General features: G+C 44.0%; 2 protein-coding genes across 4 annotated transcripts in view; both read left to right on the top strand.

Moving 5' to 3' along the window:
* Bdh2 (3-hydroxybutyrate dehydrogenase 2) overlaps positions 1-6,349 on the top strand; it is a 22,955-nt gene extending 16,606 nt beyond the window's left edge. The window contains exons 8-10 of one of the 3 annotated variants that reach the window (XM_031375591.1): positions 2,507-2,565; positions 3,407-3,499; positions 6,120-6,343. In XM_031375591.1, the coding sequence (XP_031231451.1) occupies positions 2,507-2,565; positions 3,407-3,499; positions 6,120-6,173 (206 nt within the window). In that variant the 3' untranslated portion in view covers positions 6,174-6,343. Of the gene's footprint in view, positions 1-2,506; positions 2,566-3,406; positions 3,500-6,119 lie in introns of all 3 variants that reach the window. The other 2 variants (XM_031375592.1, XM_031375590.1) reach the window with 2 other exon arrangements.
* Positions 6,350-9,716: 3,367 nt separating this feature from the next.
* The window catches only part of Slc9b2 (solute carrier family 9 member B2), a 36,522-nt gene continuing 30,010 nt past the window's right edge, over positions 9,717-16,228 (top strand). Inside the window, exon 1 of the mRNA XM_031375593.1 lies at positions 9,717-9,834. The gene's annotated coding sequence lies outside the window, so the exon portion shown is untranslated. The remainder of the gene's footprint in view (positions 9,835-16,228) is intronic.

Consider the following 16,228-nt stretch of genomic DNA (forward strand, 5'->3'; position numbering starts at 1 on the left):
TTTAAAACCCAGAATGTGTGAGATGGTTTAGACTCAAGTGGCTGAGACACAAAACTTGCCAGAACCTGTTGATCTGAAAGCAGACCTTAGTGATGTTGTCTGTGGAGAGTAGAAAAGCAGAGCATTCCCGTGGGACAGCAGACAGAAAGTCAGGGGAGCCTTTGGGAACACAGGGGTCCACTAAACTCCCAAACCACCAGAGCGGCTCGGAAATCAAAAGGATGTTGTGGCCTGTTCTGTAAGCAAAGCTTGCTGGAGACACTCCCACCTGGGAAGGCTCACGCCTTCTTGCCAGAGTGGAGAGGGTGCAATGGATCACATGACCCAAAGCAAAAATATCTGCTACCGTTATGAGAAAAAGATGTGATGGCCCTATGAAGAAACGGAGGAAACGGCTCTGCTTTTTCTCTGTTGTTTCTTTGTTTTCTGCTTGCCTGGAACTCACTAGGCGAACCCAGCTGGTCTACACCTCGAGGGGAGCAGCCTGTTTCTGCCCGCTTGCTGCTGAAACTGAAGGCGTGCATCACTATACCCAGCACAACCACTTTTCTTAATAATTGTGGGCATGACATACTTTCTAGGTAACCAGGCATACTTCTTCCTGGTTGCACCAACCCAAAATGAGCACAGGGTACCTAACAAGGGTGATTGGTGTCTTCTGGAAAGAATAGTGTATGTGTAGGATTAAGGTTTTCTTTGTTGTTGTTGTTGTTGTTGTTGTTGTTTATTTGGTTAGTTTTGTTTGTTTTTTGGTTTTGTTATTGTTTTCAGACAGGGTTTCTCTGTGTAGACTTGGCAGTCCTAGAAATTGCTCTGTAGGCCAGGCTGGCCTCGAACTCACAAAGATCTACCTGCCTCTGCTTCCAGGGTGCTGGGATTAAAGGCGTGCACCGACATCACCTAGTTCTACTAAGGTTTTCAATAGTCCATAGCCAGAGTTGGGGTGATCAACCAGATGGCCATGCAAGAATTGAGGGGATGTGTTGGTAGGAAAGCTACATGCCATTTGGGAAGGCCCATAGAAGATTCATGTGAGTCTTAGGTTGGGAACCCCAGAAACGATTAACCCAGGGGAAGTGATCAATTATCTGCCAGGCCTGCCCTTCAGAGATTGGGATACTCAGGCCCATTTCTCTTTGGATGGAAATGCAGCCACAGGTAGCATTGAGAAAAAGAATCTTCACCATCCACACTTGACTACACCTGACCTTGGGAGCACTGGCCGTCAGGAGAAAAATGGCAAAAGATCTAGAATATGTGGCTGTTTCCACAGCTAGAATTTTCATAGGACTTGGAAAAATCAAATGCTGGAACGAGGAACTAGCTGTGAGTCACCGAGCAAAGGAGGAGTGAGTGTCTGGGTTAGCGCCAACGGGTTTCGAGTCACCACATCCAGCCAGATGTGTAGATATGGCACAGCAGACAGCAGGACATGGGCTCACACTAGCTTTCGTTAGTATTTACCACTGCCAGCCACATGTAAACTATGACACCCACTCAGCACTTACAGTTGTAGGATTTTTGAGGACTGTTATAGTCAGCTCAGGGTGAACTTTGGCTAGGAAAAGACTGGACTTTCAGTAGGCTGTTGACAAGCAAAATGAAGGAGATTGTGTAAATGGGGTAAATGGATGTCTCTTCTGCAGTAAGGGGGAGAGTCAGATGGTTGCTGACCGGGGAGAGTGGATCAGCTGAAAGTGCTGCCTGTGTGTGGCAGGATGTGTGTGTGTGTGTGTGTGTGTGTGTGTGTGTTAGGACATGATGGAGAACCTAAGGAGAAAGGTTCCACACAGGGGCGGGGCAGGTACGGAAGACTCTCCATCTCTCTAGAAAAATGACAAATGAAACCAAAATTAGGTGATCAGATCTATGTGTGGCCTTCAGACAAAGTTGAGAGGTGCCTTAAAAACCTTCATACCCACAGGGAGAGCAAGGGATTCCCCAGAACACCGTTATCCTAAAAACAAAACAAAATCCAGCATTCCACAGTGAACTTACACATGAGTTAAGGGAAAAGTCCAAACGACTATAGGTTTGGGTATCAAATGGGTTTCAACTTTTTAATTCTTCTTATTTTTGTGATTTGCAATCATTACAGTAGACTGCTGAAGCTCATATGTGTTGTCCTCTGCTCTTCTAGGCTCCTGTGGGGACTAGCTGAGATAAGTCAAAGATACTTACAGATCTAGAAATCATCAAGCAAACACAGCATGGCTGTGTGTCACTAAGAGAGCCAGTTAATTCACCCAGAGTCCCGGCCTGCTGTCACAGAACCACTGTGTGTGTGTGTGTGTGTGTGTGTGTGTGTGTGTGTGTGTGTGTGTAAAAGCACTTTGATGTCATTACAAACGTTATTACCCTTAGTGCTCAGGCAGGTAGAGCTCAAGTGTGTTGTTTAAAAGAAAGGACAAAGATTTCACGGCTTGCTTATCATGTGGGAAAGGAATTTAGGGTTTAATTTTCCTTTCAATTGAAGTAACCACAGTGAATGTCTCCTTTGGTTTAGGAACCGTTGATACCCCATCTCTGCAAGAAAGAATACAAGCTAGAGATGATCCCAAAGAGGTATGGACATCTAGCAGTTTGAAAGGGTCCAAACCTTTTGGCTAAAATTTAAAAAAAAAAAAATGAAATGCCCTGTTCTTTATCTAGATAGATTCATAAATCTATGAATCTAGAGAGAAAAGAAAGATGTGGCTCCCAAGGACTGGGGGAGGGGAAAGTTACTGCTTGCTCGACGGAGATTTTCATTTTGCAAGATGAGAAGCGTTAGCAAGATGAGGAGCTCACCACCGATGGCCCTAAGTGTTTTGTACTTATTACCCCTGAGCTGCGCACTTAGAACGGCCGAGACGGTCAGGTTAATATTACATGTCTGCAAATACTTCGCTGTTGCTTGTCAGAGATAAAGGAGACTTCCAGAGCCCACACTGGCTGTGATTCGTGTCTCCTTCCTCAGCTCCCCATGCTGGTATTACCATCACGCACTGGCACTGACCACAACGGGCTTTCCTAGTGGCTTTCTGGTTTTGTTTATTTTGTTCTGGTTTTGGGTTTTGGCTTTTCAATACAGGATTTCTCTGTGTAGCTCTCGCTGTCCTGGAATGCACTCCGTAGACCAGGCTGGCCTCGAACTCACAGATCCACTGCCTCTGCGTCCCAAGGACTGGAACTAAAGCTGTGCGACCCCACACCTAGCCCTAGAGGCTTTCTTACCTATCAAAGTATCCATGGATGTCAGTGTGTCATGACTGGTTTGAGGAACATGGTTGGACATTTCAAAGCTACCTCCACTGATGGCCCTAGTCCCTCTGTAGGCCCCTCTGACTCTAGGTCCCTCAGCGATGGTACAAGGGCACACGAGTGCCAGCGTATATCTCTTACATGGAACTGTCTCTGGTCACAGGCACTGAAAACTTTCCTAAACAGACAAAAGACGGGAAGGTTTGCGTCTGCCGAAGAGGTCGCCCTGCTCTGCGTATACCTGGCCTCAGACGAAGTGAGTGCTGCTCTTCCGGTTTGTAATTCTGCCACACTGGGCTAAGACACATTTGCTCATCCTCTTCACAGTTTTGTGAGTCTGTGTTCAGTATTGCTAACGTGCCTCATTTATGTGGTAGGAATAAACTCTGGTTTCACTTACCCAGAAGTCACTGTTGTCTGTGACAGGGGCTCTTCTTCATTCAGATTTCCGTGACTCCGCATCACAACACAGAAGGAAACTAGAGGATGACGTTAGTTAAAGTGCAGCGCCTTCTGAGAGATTTGCTTTATAAAAAGACAGTTGTGGGCATGCTGGTTACATATAAAAAAAACCCAGGGGTAGCAAAATAACTCACAGGTAAAGACCCTTTGCTGCCAAGTATGCTGACATAAATTCAATCCCTGACATCCACATGTTGAATGGGGAGAACGGATCCCCAAAAGTTGTCTTCTGACCTTCTCTAGTGTGTCATGCACTCATGCACACATACACACACATAATAAATAAAATGTAATTTAAAAAAGCCTCTCGAACTATGGAGCAGAGACTGAAGGAAGAACAATACAGCCTGATATAGCTATCTCCTGAGAGGCTCTGACAGTACCTGACTAATACAGAAGTAGAGGCTCACAGCCATCCATTGAACTGAGTACAGGGTCCCCAATGAAGGAGCTAGATAGAGAAAGGACCCAAGGAGCTGAAGGGTTTGTAGCCCCTTAGGACAAACAACAATATGAACTAATTAGTACCCTCAGAGCTCCCAGGGACTAAGCCACCAACCAAGGAGTACACATGGTGGGACTGATGGCTCCAGCAGCATGTGTATAGAAGAGGATGGCCAAGACGGTCATCAATAAGAGGAGAGGCCCTTGGCCCTGTGAAGGTTCTGTGCCCCAGTGTAGGGGAATGCCAGGGCCAGTAAGTGGGAGAGGGTGGGGTGGCAAGCAGGGGGAGGTGAGAGAGAACAGGGGTTTGTTCTTGTTGTTTTTTGTTTTTTGGCTTTTTTGTTGGTTTTTTGGAGGGGAAACTGGGAAATATGACATGTAAATAAAGAAAATATCTAATAAAAGAAAAAAAAAAGAAAAAGAAAAAGAAAGGCTCTCGATTGTGAGAGTCGAAAGAGAGATGTGAACAGGCTTACCAGCTTTAATTGTGTTTAGGGATAGAGTTGGTATGTGCTACTTTAGCTTACTAGTGACCCAGTTGGGGAGGTCCATGATCTTTCCTAATCTTGTTTGTCATCACATAGAAATGCCTAATTTGGTCTCTTTGACTTTACACCTATTTAATAACCAATGCCTTCCCCAGTGACTAGCATGAATTCAATGGCTGATAAAGCACAAACCAAGGTGCAGAGCATAAAAGCTCTTTTGTTTTGAACCCACAACAGACAGAAGCAACAACTGCAACCTTGTTTACCTTGGTGAACCAGTGAGGCTTGCTGGGATCACGAACCAGAGCCGGATAGCTCAAATGCATCATGGGAAAAGTCCACCTTAGTGTGGGTGATCTCCGCCAGCATGTCCACCACCATACAGCTAAGGCAGAGCCTTTGCGAATCTTCCAAGCTTTAGCTTCCCCGAAGTGTGTGAAGTTTGTCTCCCTCTGGAGTCCAGTGAGCCCCCATCCCCTCCAGTAGGTTCTGCAGAGTGGGGGGTTACTTCCGTTCTGCAGAGTGGGGGCTACTTCCGTTCTGCAGAGTGGGGGCTACTTCCGTACTAGCTCCGCTTTAGAGTGACCTGGTGCAGCCAACACAGTTGTTGATTCTGACAGACACAAAGGCTGAATACGACGTTTAGTTACTGCTCCTCAGGACTGTTAGCCACAGTTTGTAGGAGCTACAGAACTGCTAGGTAAATTATTACTGAAGCAAACACTTATCAGCTTTCATGGATTTAATTCAGAAATATCCTCATACTCTGCCTGTACTCCCTCATCCACGATAGAGTGTTAATGGTCTCAGTCCCTGGTGGGTAGCCACAGCTGCTATGAATTCATGAGTTCAATTAGTTCTCTGCAAAATGGAAATGTGTATAAACATAAGCCAATAATTAACTTTAAACCCTCTGCTCTTATACAGAGTTAGGCATCTGAATCTAGTGTGGACTATTGTTTGACATGGTAATGGATTGCAAGAATGATTGCCTATATAAATTTTGGTGTAAAACACAATTCATGCGTTTCCCTGAGTTGATCAGTTAATAAGCATTGCCTGCTTTCCCGTTGTTAGCATGGCGTCAGTCGACACACGTTCTAAACATTTATTAGTGGTCTGAAAGTTAGCTAGCTCTGAATGGTTCTGAGTTTCAAAATGAAAATGTGTTCTAGCATGTCCTTTATTTCATCTCTCCGTAATTTTGTGACTCTGAAGCCACGCACCTAACAGACCGTCAGTGGAGTGTGAGATGCACATAGGCCATGTGCTCCGGATCATGGGAAGCTCAGCTGTTCCAAATCGTCTAAACTTTCTTTTGGTTCGTTTGTTTGTTTGTTTGGGTTTTTTCCTACATTCAATTTAGGTTACTTGTTAGAATGAGAATCAAAAGTTTTGACTCTTATCTCACATAAGAAATGTTCAAAGTGCACCCTGGGTCCAGGGGGTTAACTGTTGTCTCTCCTCTGCTTGTTACTATAGTCAGCCTATGTAACTGGCAATCCTGTCATCATCGACGGGGGCTGGAGCCTGTGACTGCGTGGATCCTAGCCACAGAGAAAAGCAAGCTGACTGGCTGATCATCTCTCCTGAGTGACGACATTCATGAAAACAAGCCCTCTAGTGATTGTTCCCAAGAGTGTGACTAGTCTCTCGTCTCTTCTGAAACTGTGGTAAATAAATCAAATAAAATGTATTGATTTTGTGGCAAAGGTGTAGTTTTGTTTTTTTTTTTAAGATTTATTTATTTGATTTATATGAGTACACTGTAGCTGTCTTCAGTCACAGCAGAAGAGGGCATCAGATCCTATTACAGATGGTCTTGAGCCACCATGTAGTTCCTGGGAATTGAACTCATGACCTCTGGAAGAGCAGTCAAGGCTCTTAACTGCTGAACCATCTCACCAGCCCCATGAGGAGTTTTTTAAAATAACAAAGATTAGTAAGATTTTTACAAGAATAGCAAATAACTATTACAAAAGGCCATGGCTTTTAAAGGGAGAGAGGGGAATTTGCTTCTCTGTGTAAAAGCTCAAAGGCAGGGTCAAGGTGCTAAGAGACACTGTGTCTGGTGAGGGTCCTTTGCCTGTGTGCAGGTCACGGTGCTATGGCCTCACTTGAGAAGAGCATAGTGAAAAAGAGCACGGGCCTTTTCAGCTCTTTGTAAGGCATTCATCCCAAACAAGAGAGAACTTTTTGTCACCTAATTCTTTCCCAGACAGGCCTACCTCAGACCAGTCTCACAGTGGGGATTCATGTTTTAACACAGGAAATTTGGAAGGCCACCTTAGTTCATAGCAACAAATAAAGTTAAAATACGAATACAAAAGAAGTTGTTAAAAAAAAATCTTCCTTTCCAGTTTCCCTTTAGCTTTCAAAACTGAATGTTTTTGTAAAGTTCTTCATTGTTTTCTATGCTGATACTAACTTGAGCTTTTTATACAATCATAAATGCACACCACAGATAAAGATGAGCTGGCTTTAATGTCACAACAGGAGAGTTTAGAGTAGCAACTACATTTTTGTCTTGTTACATAAAAGAAAAGACCGAGTGTTTACCACACTAAGTGTTTTCTTAGTCTAGACATTGCTTATTAAAATCAGCAATTATATCCAATATGGAGCTAAGAATATATAATTAACGTGCAATACGGTCAATTTGAGAGGATTTTTCTAGATTAAATTCAGAGATGTTTTTCACTGGTTTCCAGGATAACAATAGCACATGAGTTTTAAAAGACTCTGCATAAATATAAGTAAGTCCATAACCTGAGACAAGTGAAATTTAAAAAAAAAAAAATATTCTACAAGAAGTCTGTGTGAATTTATGAATGACAACTCTCTAGCATTCTTTACAAGTGGTTTCTTTCAGCATTAAGGTTGTATGTGCAAGCTGTTTGTCGTTCCCTCAAAAGCCCACATTGAAACCAGCCTCTCTTACTCTCTGCCTTTTCTTGGAGAGACTTACTTAGCCAGTATAACTGTGGGTCACAGTGAAGGGCTGACTCAAGGTATGAAGATGGTGCTCTTGATGGATTTGAATCGAAATTCACAACAAAGGGTGCTTGGAGTAGCTCTGTCAGCGACTCCCATGATAAGGTAGTTAGAGCTCTGGGCCGGTTTTCCCTGAGCAGGTGGTGGACTGACCCAGCCACCCAATTTGCCTGTCCTTTTTTCTTTAGTTGTCTGCTTTTTTTATCTATCTATCTATCTATCTATCTATTTATTTTTTAGAAGTCAGCTTTTCACTGGGTAGCTCTCTCTCATTGGCTTTTACATCACCATTCCCCTGCCTCAGGATGGCTGAGGTGCTGAGACACAATATAGACTCTGCCACCATGCCTGGCTAGTTCTTCACTTTAAGAAATTAAGGATTTGGACTAAATGCCTTGACTTTTGTTTGTTTATTTTGTCTTGTTGGGTTTTTTCTTTTCTTTCTTTTTTTTTTTTTTTTTTTTTTTTTTTTTTTTTTTTTGTATTATGATTCTTACCTTGTGAATGAGTGAATGGAACACTGGAGTTACTTGGAAAAATGTCTGCTCAGGACCTCTAAGACCGAGTTCCCAGCACAAACATTTATTTGCCCCAGAGAAACAGAGGTCAGAGATTAAGACACAAAGACATAAAGGACAAGGGAGAGGGCCAGGGCTACTTATCCCAGAAGGGGACAAAGGACTGCGTCTGGATAGAGAGGTGACAGATGTGGCACATAGGAAAATGGCAGTTTATAACAGTACAAGGGGAAACCTCATGTTAGGATGAAGTGTTTAATTTTAATTGGGCACATTAATTAGATGAGCCAAAGGTACTTTTGACGGCTGGACTTCAATACTTTGATAGCTGGACCTTGGTAGTCAGCCTCAGGAGGAGGAAGTGGCCAAATAAGGGTACAGACCTTGATGGCTAGCTTTAGGGATGTAATCTAACGGTTTTTAGCAGGGCACAGGGAAATGGGGGAGAAGGGCAAGGCCTACCAGAGCCATGCTTGCCACACTCAAGCTGGCCAGAGTCCCTTGGAGAGTAGAGAATACTCCCCAAGCGTGTTGTGAGCAGGGACACACATAGTTAAAAACAAACGACTTCATTTAAACACAGTTTAACAACATAGATTCAAACAGCAAGAAATGTTCAGTTACTTCTGTCAGAGCTCAGACGTTATAAGCAATGAAACCAGAATGAATCTAGCCAAAAAGTTCAATGTTTTCCACTCGTGCCAATAAAATCAAGGCATATCAAATGAACATCATATGACCAATGGGGGGGGCAGGAAAATATGTATTAGTCCTGCAGGAAGAGGAAGCCATTGAAAATGGAAATTTTTGCAAGTTTTAGAAAATGAGTTCCTTTTAGGAAAAAAATCATTTTATTTCCTCTGAGAAAGGATACTGGATGGAGCCTAGGTTCATTCGGAGGATTTCTGTCTGGGATAGAAATTTACTTAATACACCTGCATGCCTGAAATCCAAGAGTGGATTTAGCACTTGCTCAAAGAGTGAAACCAGGTAAGGGATGAGATCATCTCTCCTTTGAGATGCTCACAAACCTCTCTACTTGGACTTGGATACATCTTTCTGCCTGGAGCATTTCATCCCCTTACCCCTAGAATTTAAAATTTATGCTAAAATCGCCTAACAAACTCCAACTCCGATTTAAATGGCTGGGGTGGGGGCGAAGGGGGAGGTAATAAAGGAAGACACCAAACTGGAAGTCAGAAATAAAAAATTAAATGGCTGATGGAAGGGAGTGTTACAGTAAAACAACATAGCAAGAGGCTGCTCCAAGGTTTCACTCCGCCATTTGTCACCCAAAGGAAAGAACCCTGCCTCTCCACAGCCTGCGAGAAGACAGAGTCCTGGAATTGGCGTCGGATTACCGAATTTAGAAGATTCAGGAACAGTGAGAGAGCCTGCAGCTCCTAGACTTGTAAGGTGGCCGGCTAGAGGCTGCTGGAAGCTAGGACGCAGGGGCCGGGGTCTCCCGCTGGCGGAGTGAGCAGAGCCCTGAACCCGGAGAGTTCGCCCCGCCCCGCCCCGCCCTCCCCCGCCCTCCCCCGCCTGGCGCCACTGGACCTCCCGGTTTTCCGCGGCGCCCCAGTCACAGCACTGCCCCAACCTAGCACGCAGGCCTCGGTAGACCCAGGCTGGGTTCCCACTCAACAGAAGCCAGGAGGCCTGCGCAGGAGACTGCCAGCAATGAGGTGAGTAGCAAAGAACCCACGCGCATAGCTGCTGCGGGAGTGTGTGTGTGTGTGGGGGGGGGGGAGTGGGTAGCACCTCAGGGTGCTGAGAATCTTCAAGTCTAGACACTGGACAGTATGATGTCTGCTCAGAGCCCGTGAGCTGTATGTAGCTTTTACTTGCTCCGATGAGATTGATTTCACAAAACATTAATGGCAGGAAGCTTTAAGCTCCCAGCAAGAAACCAGCACCGCGCGGAGCAGATGCCTGGCACAGGTCTACTCTTGTTTTCCCTGAAAGACCCACTCCCTCAGAGATGACCCCGCCCCTTAGCAACTACAGATGCCGCATGGTCCTCTCGTGGGTGCTGGATTACCGGATTCACTTCTGAATGAAAGGTTTGAAAGTTCTGCAGACACCTGTATGTCTTCTCTGAGCTAAGCAGGCACAGGAGATACAAATGTGGATGGCATACAGTTTCCATCCTACAGGAGTTCAGAATGCAGCGCTGGGATCAGAGTATGCCTAAACAAGAGTTTAGATCCTGCGCATGCACGCTGCTCTGGGGATGGGGACTGAGTGACAGCCCTCTGTAGCTGTGATACACACGAGGACCGCAAACAACGTGGCGAGGAAAGATTTCTTTCGTATCGCAGGCTCACAGTCAATTGTGAAGGGAACTTGCTGTAGACACTCAAGGCAGGGACTAAATAGAAGCTATGGATGGATGCTGCTTATTGTAAGTTTTGCTCCCCATGGTCCCCTCGGGTTGCCTTTTTATGGACTCAGGACTACTACCGGGTAGTCCTGCCCACAGTGGTCTGGGCCGACCCCCCAACAAACATTAGTCAAGAAAATGTCTCACACACTTGTCTACATGCCAGTCTGATAGAGGCATTTTCTCAATTTAGATTTCCTCTTTCCAGATGACTCTAGTTTACGTCAAGTTGACAAAAAGCTCACCAGGCCCCTGACTAGGGCATGTTATGTATTTCCTGGCATAAAAAGTCTTCAGGCTTACAACTCCATCAACTATATTCTCAGCACTTTTGGAATACCCATAGGAGGAATTAAGAATGAGCCAGAAGGAGAACTGGAGAGATGGCTCAGCAGTTAGGAGTCCTGAGTTCAATTCCCAGCAACCCACATGGTGGCTCACAACCATCTCTAATGGGATCTGATTCCCTCTTCTGGTGTGTGTGAAAACAGAACACTCAAATATGTATGTATGTATGTACATATATATACATAAATATATATATATATAATATTTTTTTAAAAAGAAAGAAAGGATAAGCCAGATGTAGTGGCTCACACCTTTAATTCCAGCACTCAGGAGGCAGAAGCAGGTGGATCTCTATGAGTTTGAGGCCTACAGAGTGAGTTCCAAAACAGTCAGAGCTATATAGTAAGACCATGTCTGAAAGAGAAGGAGAAGGAGAAGGAGGAGAAGGAGAAAGAAGAGGAGGAGGAGGAGGAGGAGGAGGAGGAGAAACAAACAAGAGCAAAAAGATTAAGCCAGAGGTGTTAGTGATAGTGACCCAGGTGTCTGGGTCCAGGATCTTACATGCAAAGTTTCTGGATGAATGTGGAAATTAACACTCATTAGCTTCTTGCTCATATTCTTGTCCACAGCTTTCCTTCTGGCTGAGTTTGGGTATATGTCCAGAGTTTGACAAGCAGATGATATGCCTGAGTCTCCATAGGTGCTGGTGCTGGGGCCCTTGTCCACTGAGACTTGCAGACTTTGTCTTTCAGTGTTAAGTCCTCACTCATGGTTGACAGGAGGCAGTTGGAGGTGTGAGAGTGGTGGTGAGGTGGGGAAATCACAGTGGAGCAGGCCTGTAATCCTACTTTTCAGGAGACTGAGACAGTACAATGAGAGCTTAAGGCCAGTCTAGGCCACATAGTGAGACCCTGATTCAAAAGTTAGTTGAGGGAGGTAGTCAAACACTGACTTGGCTACTTTTCTATTGCTGTCGTAAGACATCATGGCCAAGGAAAATCGTAGAAGAAAGAGGTTTGGGGGTGTTTATATTTCAAAGGGTTAAAGTCAGTAATCATCATGACAGGGAGCATGGCCCCCAAAGGTGTACAGGTGCTGGACACAGTAGCAGAGAACTCTCTTGAAATACACCAAGAGCAGAGATACACTGGCAATGGCATGTGCTTTTGAAACCTCAAAGTCAGGCTGGAGAGATGTCTCAGCAGTTAAGAGCATTGACTGCTCTACCAGAAGTCCTGAGTTCAATTCCAGCAACCACATGGTGGTTCACAACCTTCTGTAATGGGATCTGATGCACTCTTCTGGTGTGTCTGAAGACAGCAACAGTGTACTCATATATATAAAATAAATAAATATTAAAAAAAATCCTCAAAGCCAGGCCTTAGTGACCTGCCTTCTCCAAGAAGGTCATACCTCCTCATCCTTCCTATACAGTTCTCCTAACTGGAGACCAAGTATGCAAATGTATGAGCCTCCAGAGTCCATTCACATTCAAACCACCACAGATATATTCCTGCCCTATGCGAATTACAGCTAGATCCCAGCTTCTCTAAGCTGTGTTCTTGAATTTCACACACTCTGTGGAAACTCTTGCCTGTGGCAAAAAATAGAACATTTCTTAATGGTCAGTTGCTAGTACTCTGGGGTTCATCTTTGAGGGCCCAGAATCTATTCTAGCACTTCAAAAACCTCAGGATTATCTAACTCTTTTTAGCATATCGTTCTGCTTAAAACACCTGGAGTGATTTCTGATTTGTGCATGGAGCTTAGAGCCAGAACTATCTAAACCTAAACTCCTGTTGATTTTTGGTTATCAATCAATCTATCTATCTATCTATCTATTTTTTGTTACACAGGAAGTGAAGCTGTGGGGTTAGGTCTAGAGGTCATTTCCTCAGACTGCTCACATTTTACACCTCTCTATGTCCTAGTTAAATACGGTACATAGAATTCCTATCATGAACTTTACTTCAGATGTAATCCTTACTCCTGCAACTTCTTTGTCTGAAATGCTGTTCTAATTCCTTTTACAAGTAACACTGTCTTTCAGGATTTGAGTCCAGTATCTCATGACTACCCTGGTATTTTGATCACAGATTCCCTATTGAGATTTAACAATGTGTGATGAAGCTACACAGACCAAAAGTGATTCAGCACTGCTTCTCACCTGAAATTCTCAGAGTTGGTTCTGAGGCAAAGTAACCTGTTGTGGTTGCCAAAATGTTTTGGCGTAGTAACAGGGTTTACTTATTTTTTATCAAAACTCCCTTGAAAAATAATAGATTTCCCTTTCTCACAGAGTGTGGCATCTGAGGGGTAGTGGTCTAGGGTGTTTTCAGTAGCCCAGTGCTGTCAGGGCTCTAGGCTGTCTATGATTAGTTAGTCTCGACTTTCTCTCCATGAGTGAAGGAAGGCTGGATGCTAAGGGTCCAAGATACATGGAACCTTCAACAACTAAAGCTCCTCCAACACAAGAGGCACTTAAAGACCAAATTTTAAGCTTTTACTCCTTTCTTTTTATTAAAAGGAAATATATTAATCATTGGCATGAACCCTTCATAGCCCCACACCAAAATCTGAAAAAGAGTAATGTCATAGACTAATCCTGACTCTATCGCTACAGCCAAGCAAGAGATCCACTGTCATATTTGAACAAGTGGCTTTTAGATATGCAGTAAGCCATAGCTAGGCCATATATTGGCACATATGTTAAATTTGTAATTAAAAATGTTGCCTTTGGAAGGAAGATAGAGAGAAGCAAGAATCAGGTCCCTTCTTTTGGTATCATTTTCTTATGTTTTATAGCTCGTTGGTGTTTTACATTACTAAGTTAACAAAATCACCAGCGTAATAAACCAAACAGCACAACAGAAGCTTCCCTTTGTTAGCTTGGCCTCCAGTGGTTGACACACCCAGAACTCTCAGAGAAGCTCATTCCCACAAAGGGAAACATCCGTAGCCATCTTAGCAATTCTCTAGGAGAGTTTTAACCTCCTCTGTGTCCTGGCCTGAATTCCTCACTGCTGAGTAGGAGACCTTTGGAGATGTGAACAGAAAATTGAGTTGATAAACAGAGCTTATTGAGTTGATAAGTTCCAGAGCTGGAATATTTGTTCCACATAGAAGCTTCATATGGGAGCCTGGTATGTTGGCCCGCTGACGGGGAATCAAGCAAGAGGATGCTGAATACAGTGCCAGCTAACTTGAGCTTCCTCAAAACAAACGAGGGGTTCCTTCTTAAAAGGGGGAACAAAATACCCACGGAAGGAGTTGCAGAGACTAACTATGGAGCAGAGACTGAAGGAAAGACAAGCCAGCCTAATATAGCTATCTCCTGAGAGGCTCTGACAGTACCTGACTAATACAGATGTAGAGGCTCACAGCCATCCACTGAACTGAGTACAGGGTCCCCAATGAAGGAGTTAGAGAAAGAACCAAAGGAGCTGAAGGGTTTGCAGCCCCTTAGGACGAACAACAATATGAACTAACTAGTACCCTCAGAGCTCCCAGGGTCTCAACCACCAACCAAGGACTATATACATGGTGGGACTGATTGTTCTGGCAGCATGTGCATAGTAGAGGATTGCAAAGTCGATCATCAATGGGAGGAGAGGCCCTTGGCCCTGTGAAGGTTCTGTGCCCCAGTGTAGGGGAATGCCAGGGCCAATAAGTGGGAGAGGGTAGGGTGGCAAGCATGGGAAGGGGGAGGCAACAGGGGTTTGTTCTTGTCGTTTTGTTTGTTTATTTGTTTTCTGGAGGGGAAACTGGGAAAGGAGAAATCATATGACATGTAAATAAAGAAAATATCTAATAAACAAAAAAAGAAATCAAAACAAACGAGGGGAAAACCAACAAACCAGATGTCTGAGTCTGAGAAGCTCCTGTTTCAGCACTTGAATGGGTGACCACCAAATGTAGAACACTCACTACATTAATTACTCATTAATGAGCAGCCGTGCTCACGAATGCATACAACACACAGAGCATGTCAACAGTCGGCCCATTCATGCTGCTGTAACAAAATGCTACAGGCTGGTTCACTTATTAGTATAATAGTAGTTAATTATTCTTCACAGTTCTAGAGGCAGGACGTTCTGGTTCTGGTTCTAAGAGATTTGGTGTCTGGTGAGAGCTTGCTCTCAGTTTACAAGCCAGCACCTTCTTGCTGCATCCTCATGCAGAGTACAGGCTGTAAAAATGGAGGAGCAATGCCACCTGACATTGCAGAAGGGAATGGAAAGAGATGTTCCTTTGGCCTCTCATTCAACACACACACATGCACACGCACACACACATACACACTTACTTGAGACAGGTCTATATAATCCTGGCTGTCTTGGAACTCTCTATGAAGGCCACGCTGGTCTTAAAGTCAGAGATCTTCTGACCTCTTCTGTTGGGATTAAAGGTATGTTCTAGCTTGGTGTGATGGTGCATGTCTTTAGTCCGAGCACTCAGGAGGCAGAGGTAGGCATAATGAGTTGGAGACCAGCCTGGTCTACAGAACAAGTTTTAGGATGGCTAGGGTTACACAGAGAAACATGTCACAAATAAACAAACAAACAAACAAACAAGGAGTGTACCACCACCGTGCCTGCCCCCTCAACCTTTTTAAAGAGAGCCATTCCATTTAAGAGAATGAATCACTTTGAAGAGTAGCTTAATCCTATCCTAGGAATCTACACCATTTACTGATATCCCTTTTGGTTTAAGTTCCAAAAGATGAACTTTGGAGAAATAGATGCATTACAAATATTATCAAGCAAAATATGTAAATTCTCAGTAAGATTTCCCCATTAAACATTGGCCTATTCATATCACAGGCAAGAAATGATTGTCAACTATTGGTTTGAGAATTACCTAGGATAGTAGAAAATAGGGTCTAACCTAATAAGCTGATTGATTGCTTGATAGGGTCATAAAATTATGGCATTATTAATAGGTACTTAATAAGGTGAGATGAGGTGTTTTCAGGATGTCGGTGATTAGGATGTATCCTTACTAGCTATATCTTACTTTGGCTAATTCCTGTATATTCGTATACTCCCCCCAACCTCTTTCTCCTTCTCTCTCTCTCCCCCTTTCTCTCTCTGTATATTTGTATATTCTCTCTTTCCCCTCTCCCTCTCTCTGTCTCTCTCTCTCTGTCTCTCTTTTTCTCCCTCTCTCTCTCCTTCTCCCTCTCTTTTTCTCTCTTTCTCCCTCTCTCTCTGTATATGCATATATTCCCTCTCTTTCTCTCTCTTTCTCTCTCTCTCTCTCTCTCTCTCTCTGTGTGTGTGTGTGTGTGTGTGCATGTGTGTGTATTGTATCTGTGTGTATATTGTATTCTCCTGCACACATGCTCATCCTTTCACTTTGCTCTCCAGTTTACCCTGGCCCTCCTTCTCCTTCCCAGTTGCCTGGAC

Source organism: Mastomys coucha, unplaced genomic scaffold (genome assembly GCF_008632895.1).
Source record: "Mastomys coucha isolate ucsf_1 unplaced genomic scaffold, UCSF_Mcou_1 pScaffold16, whole genome shotgun sequence".
NCBI lineage: Eukaryota > Metazoa > Chordata > Mammalia > Rodentia > Muridae > Mastomys > Mastomys coucha.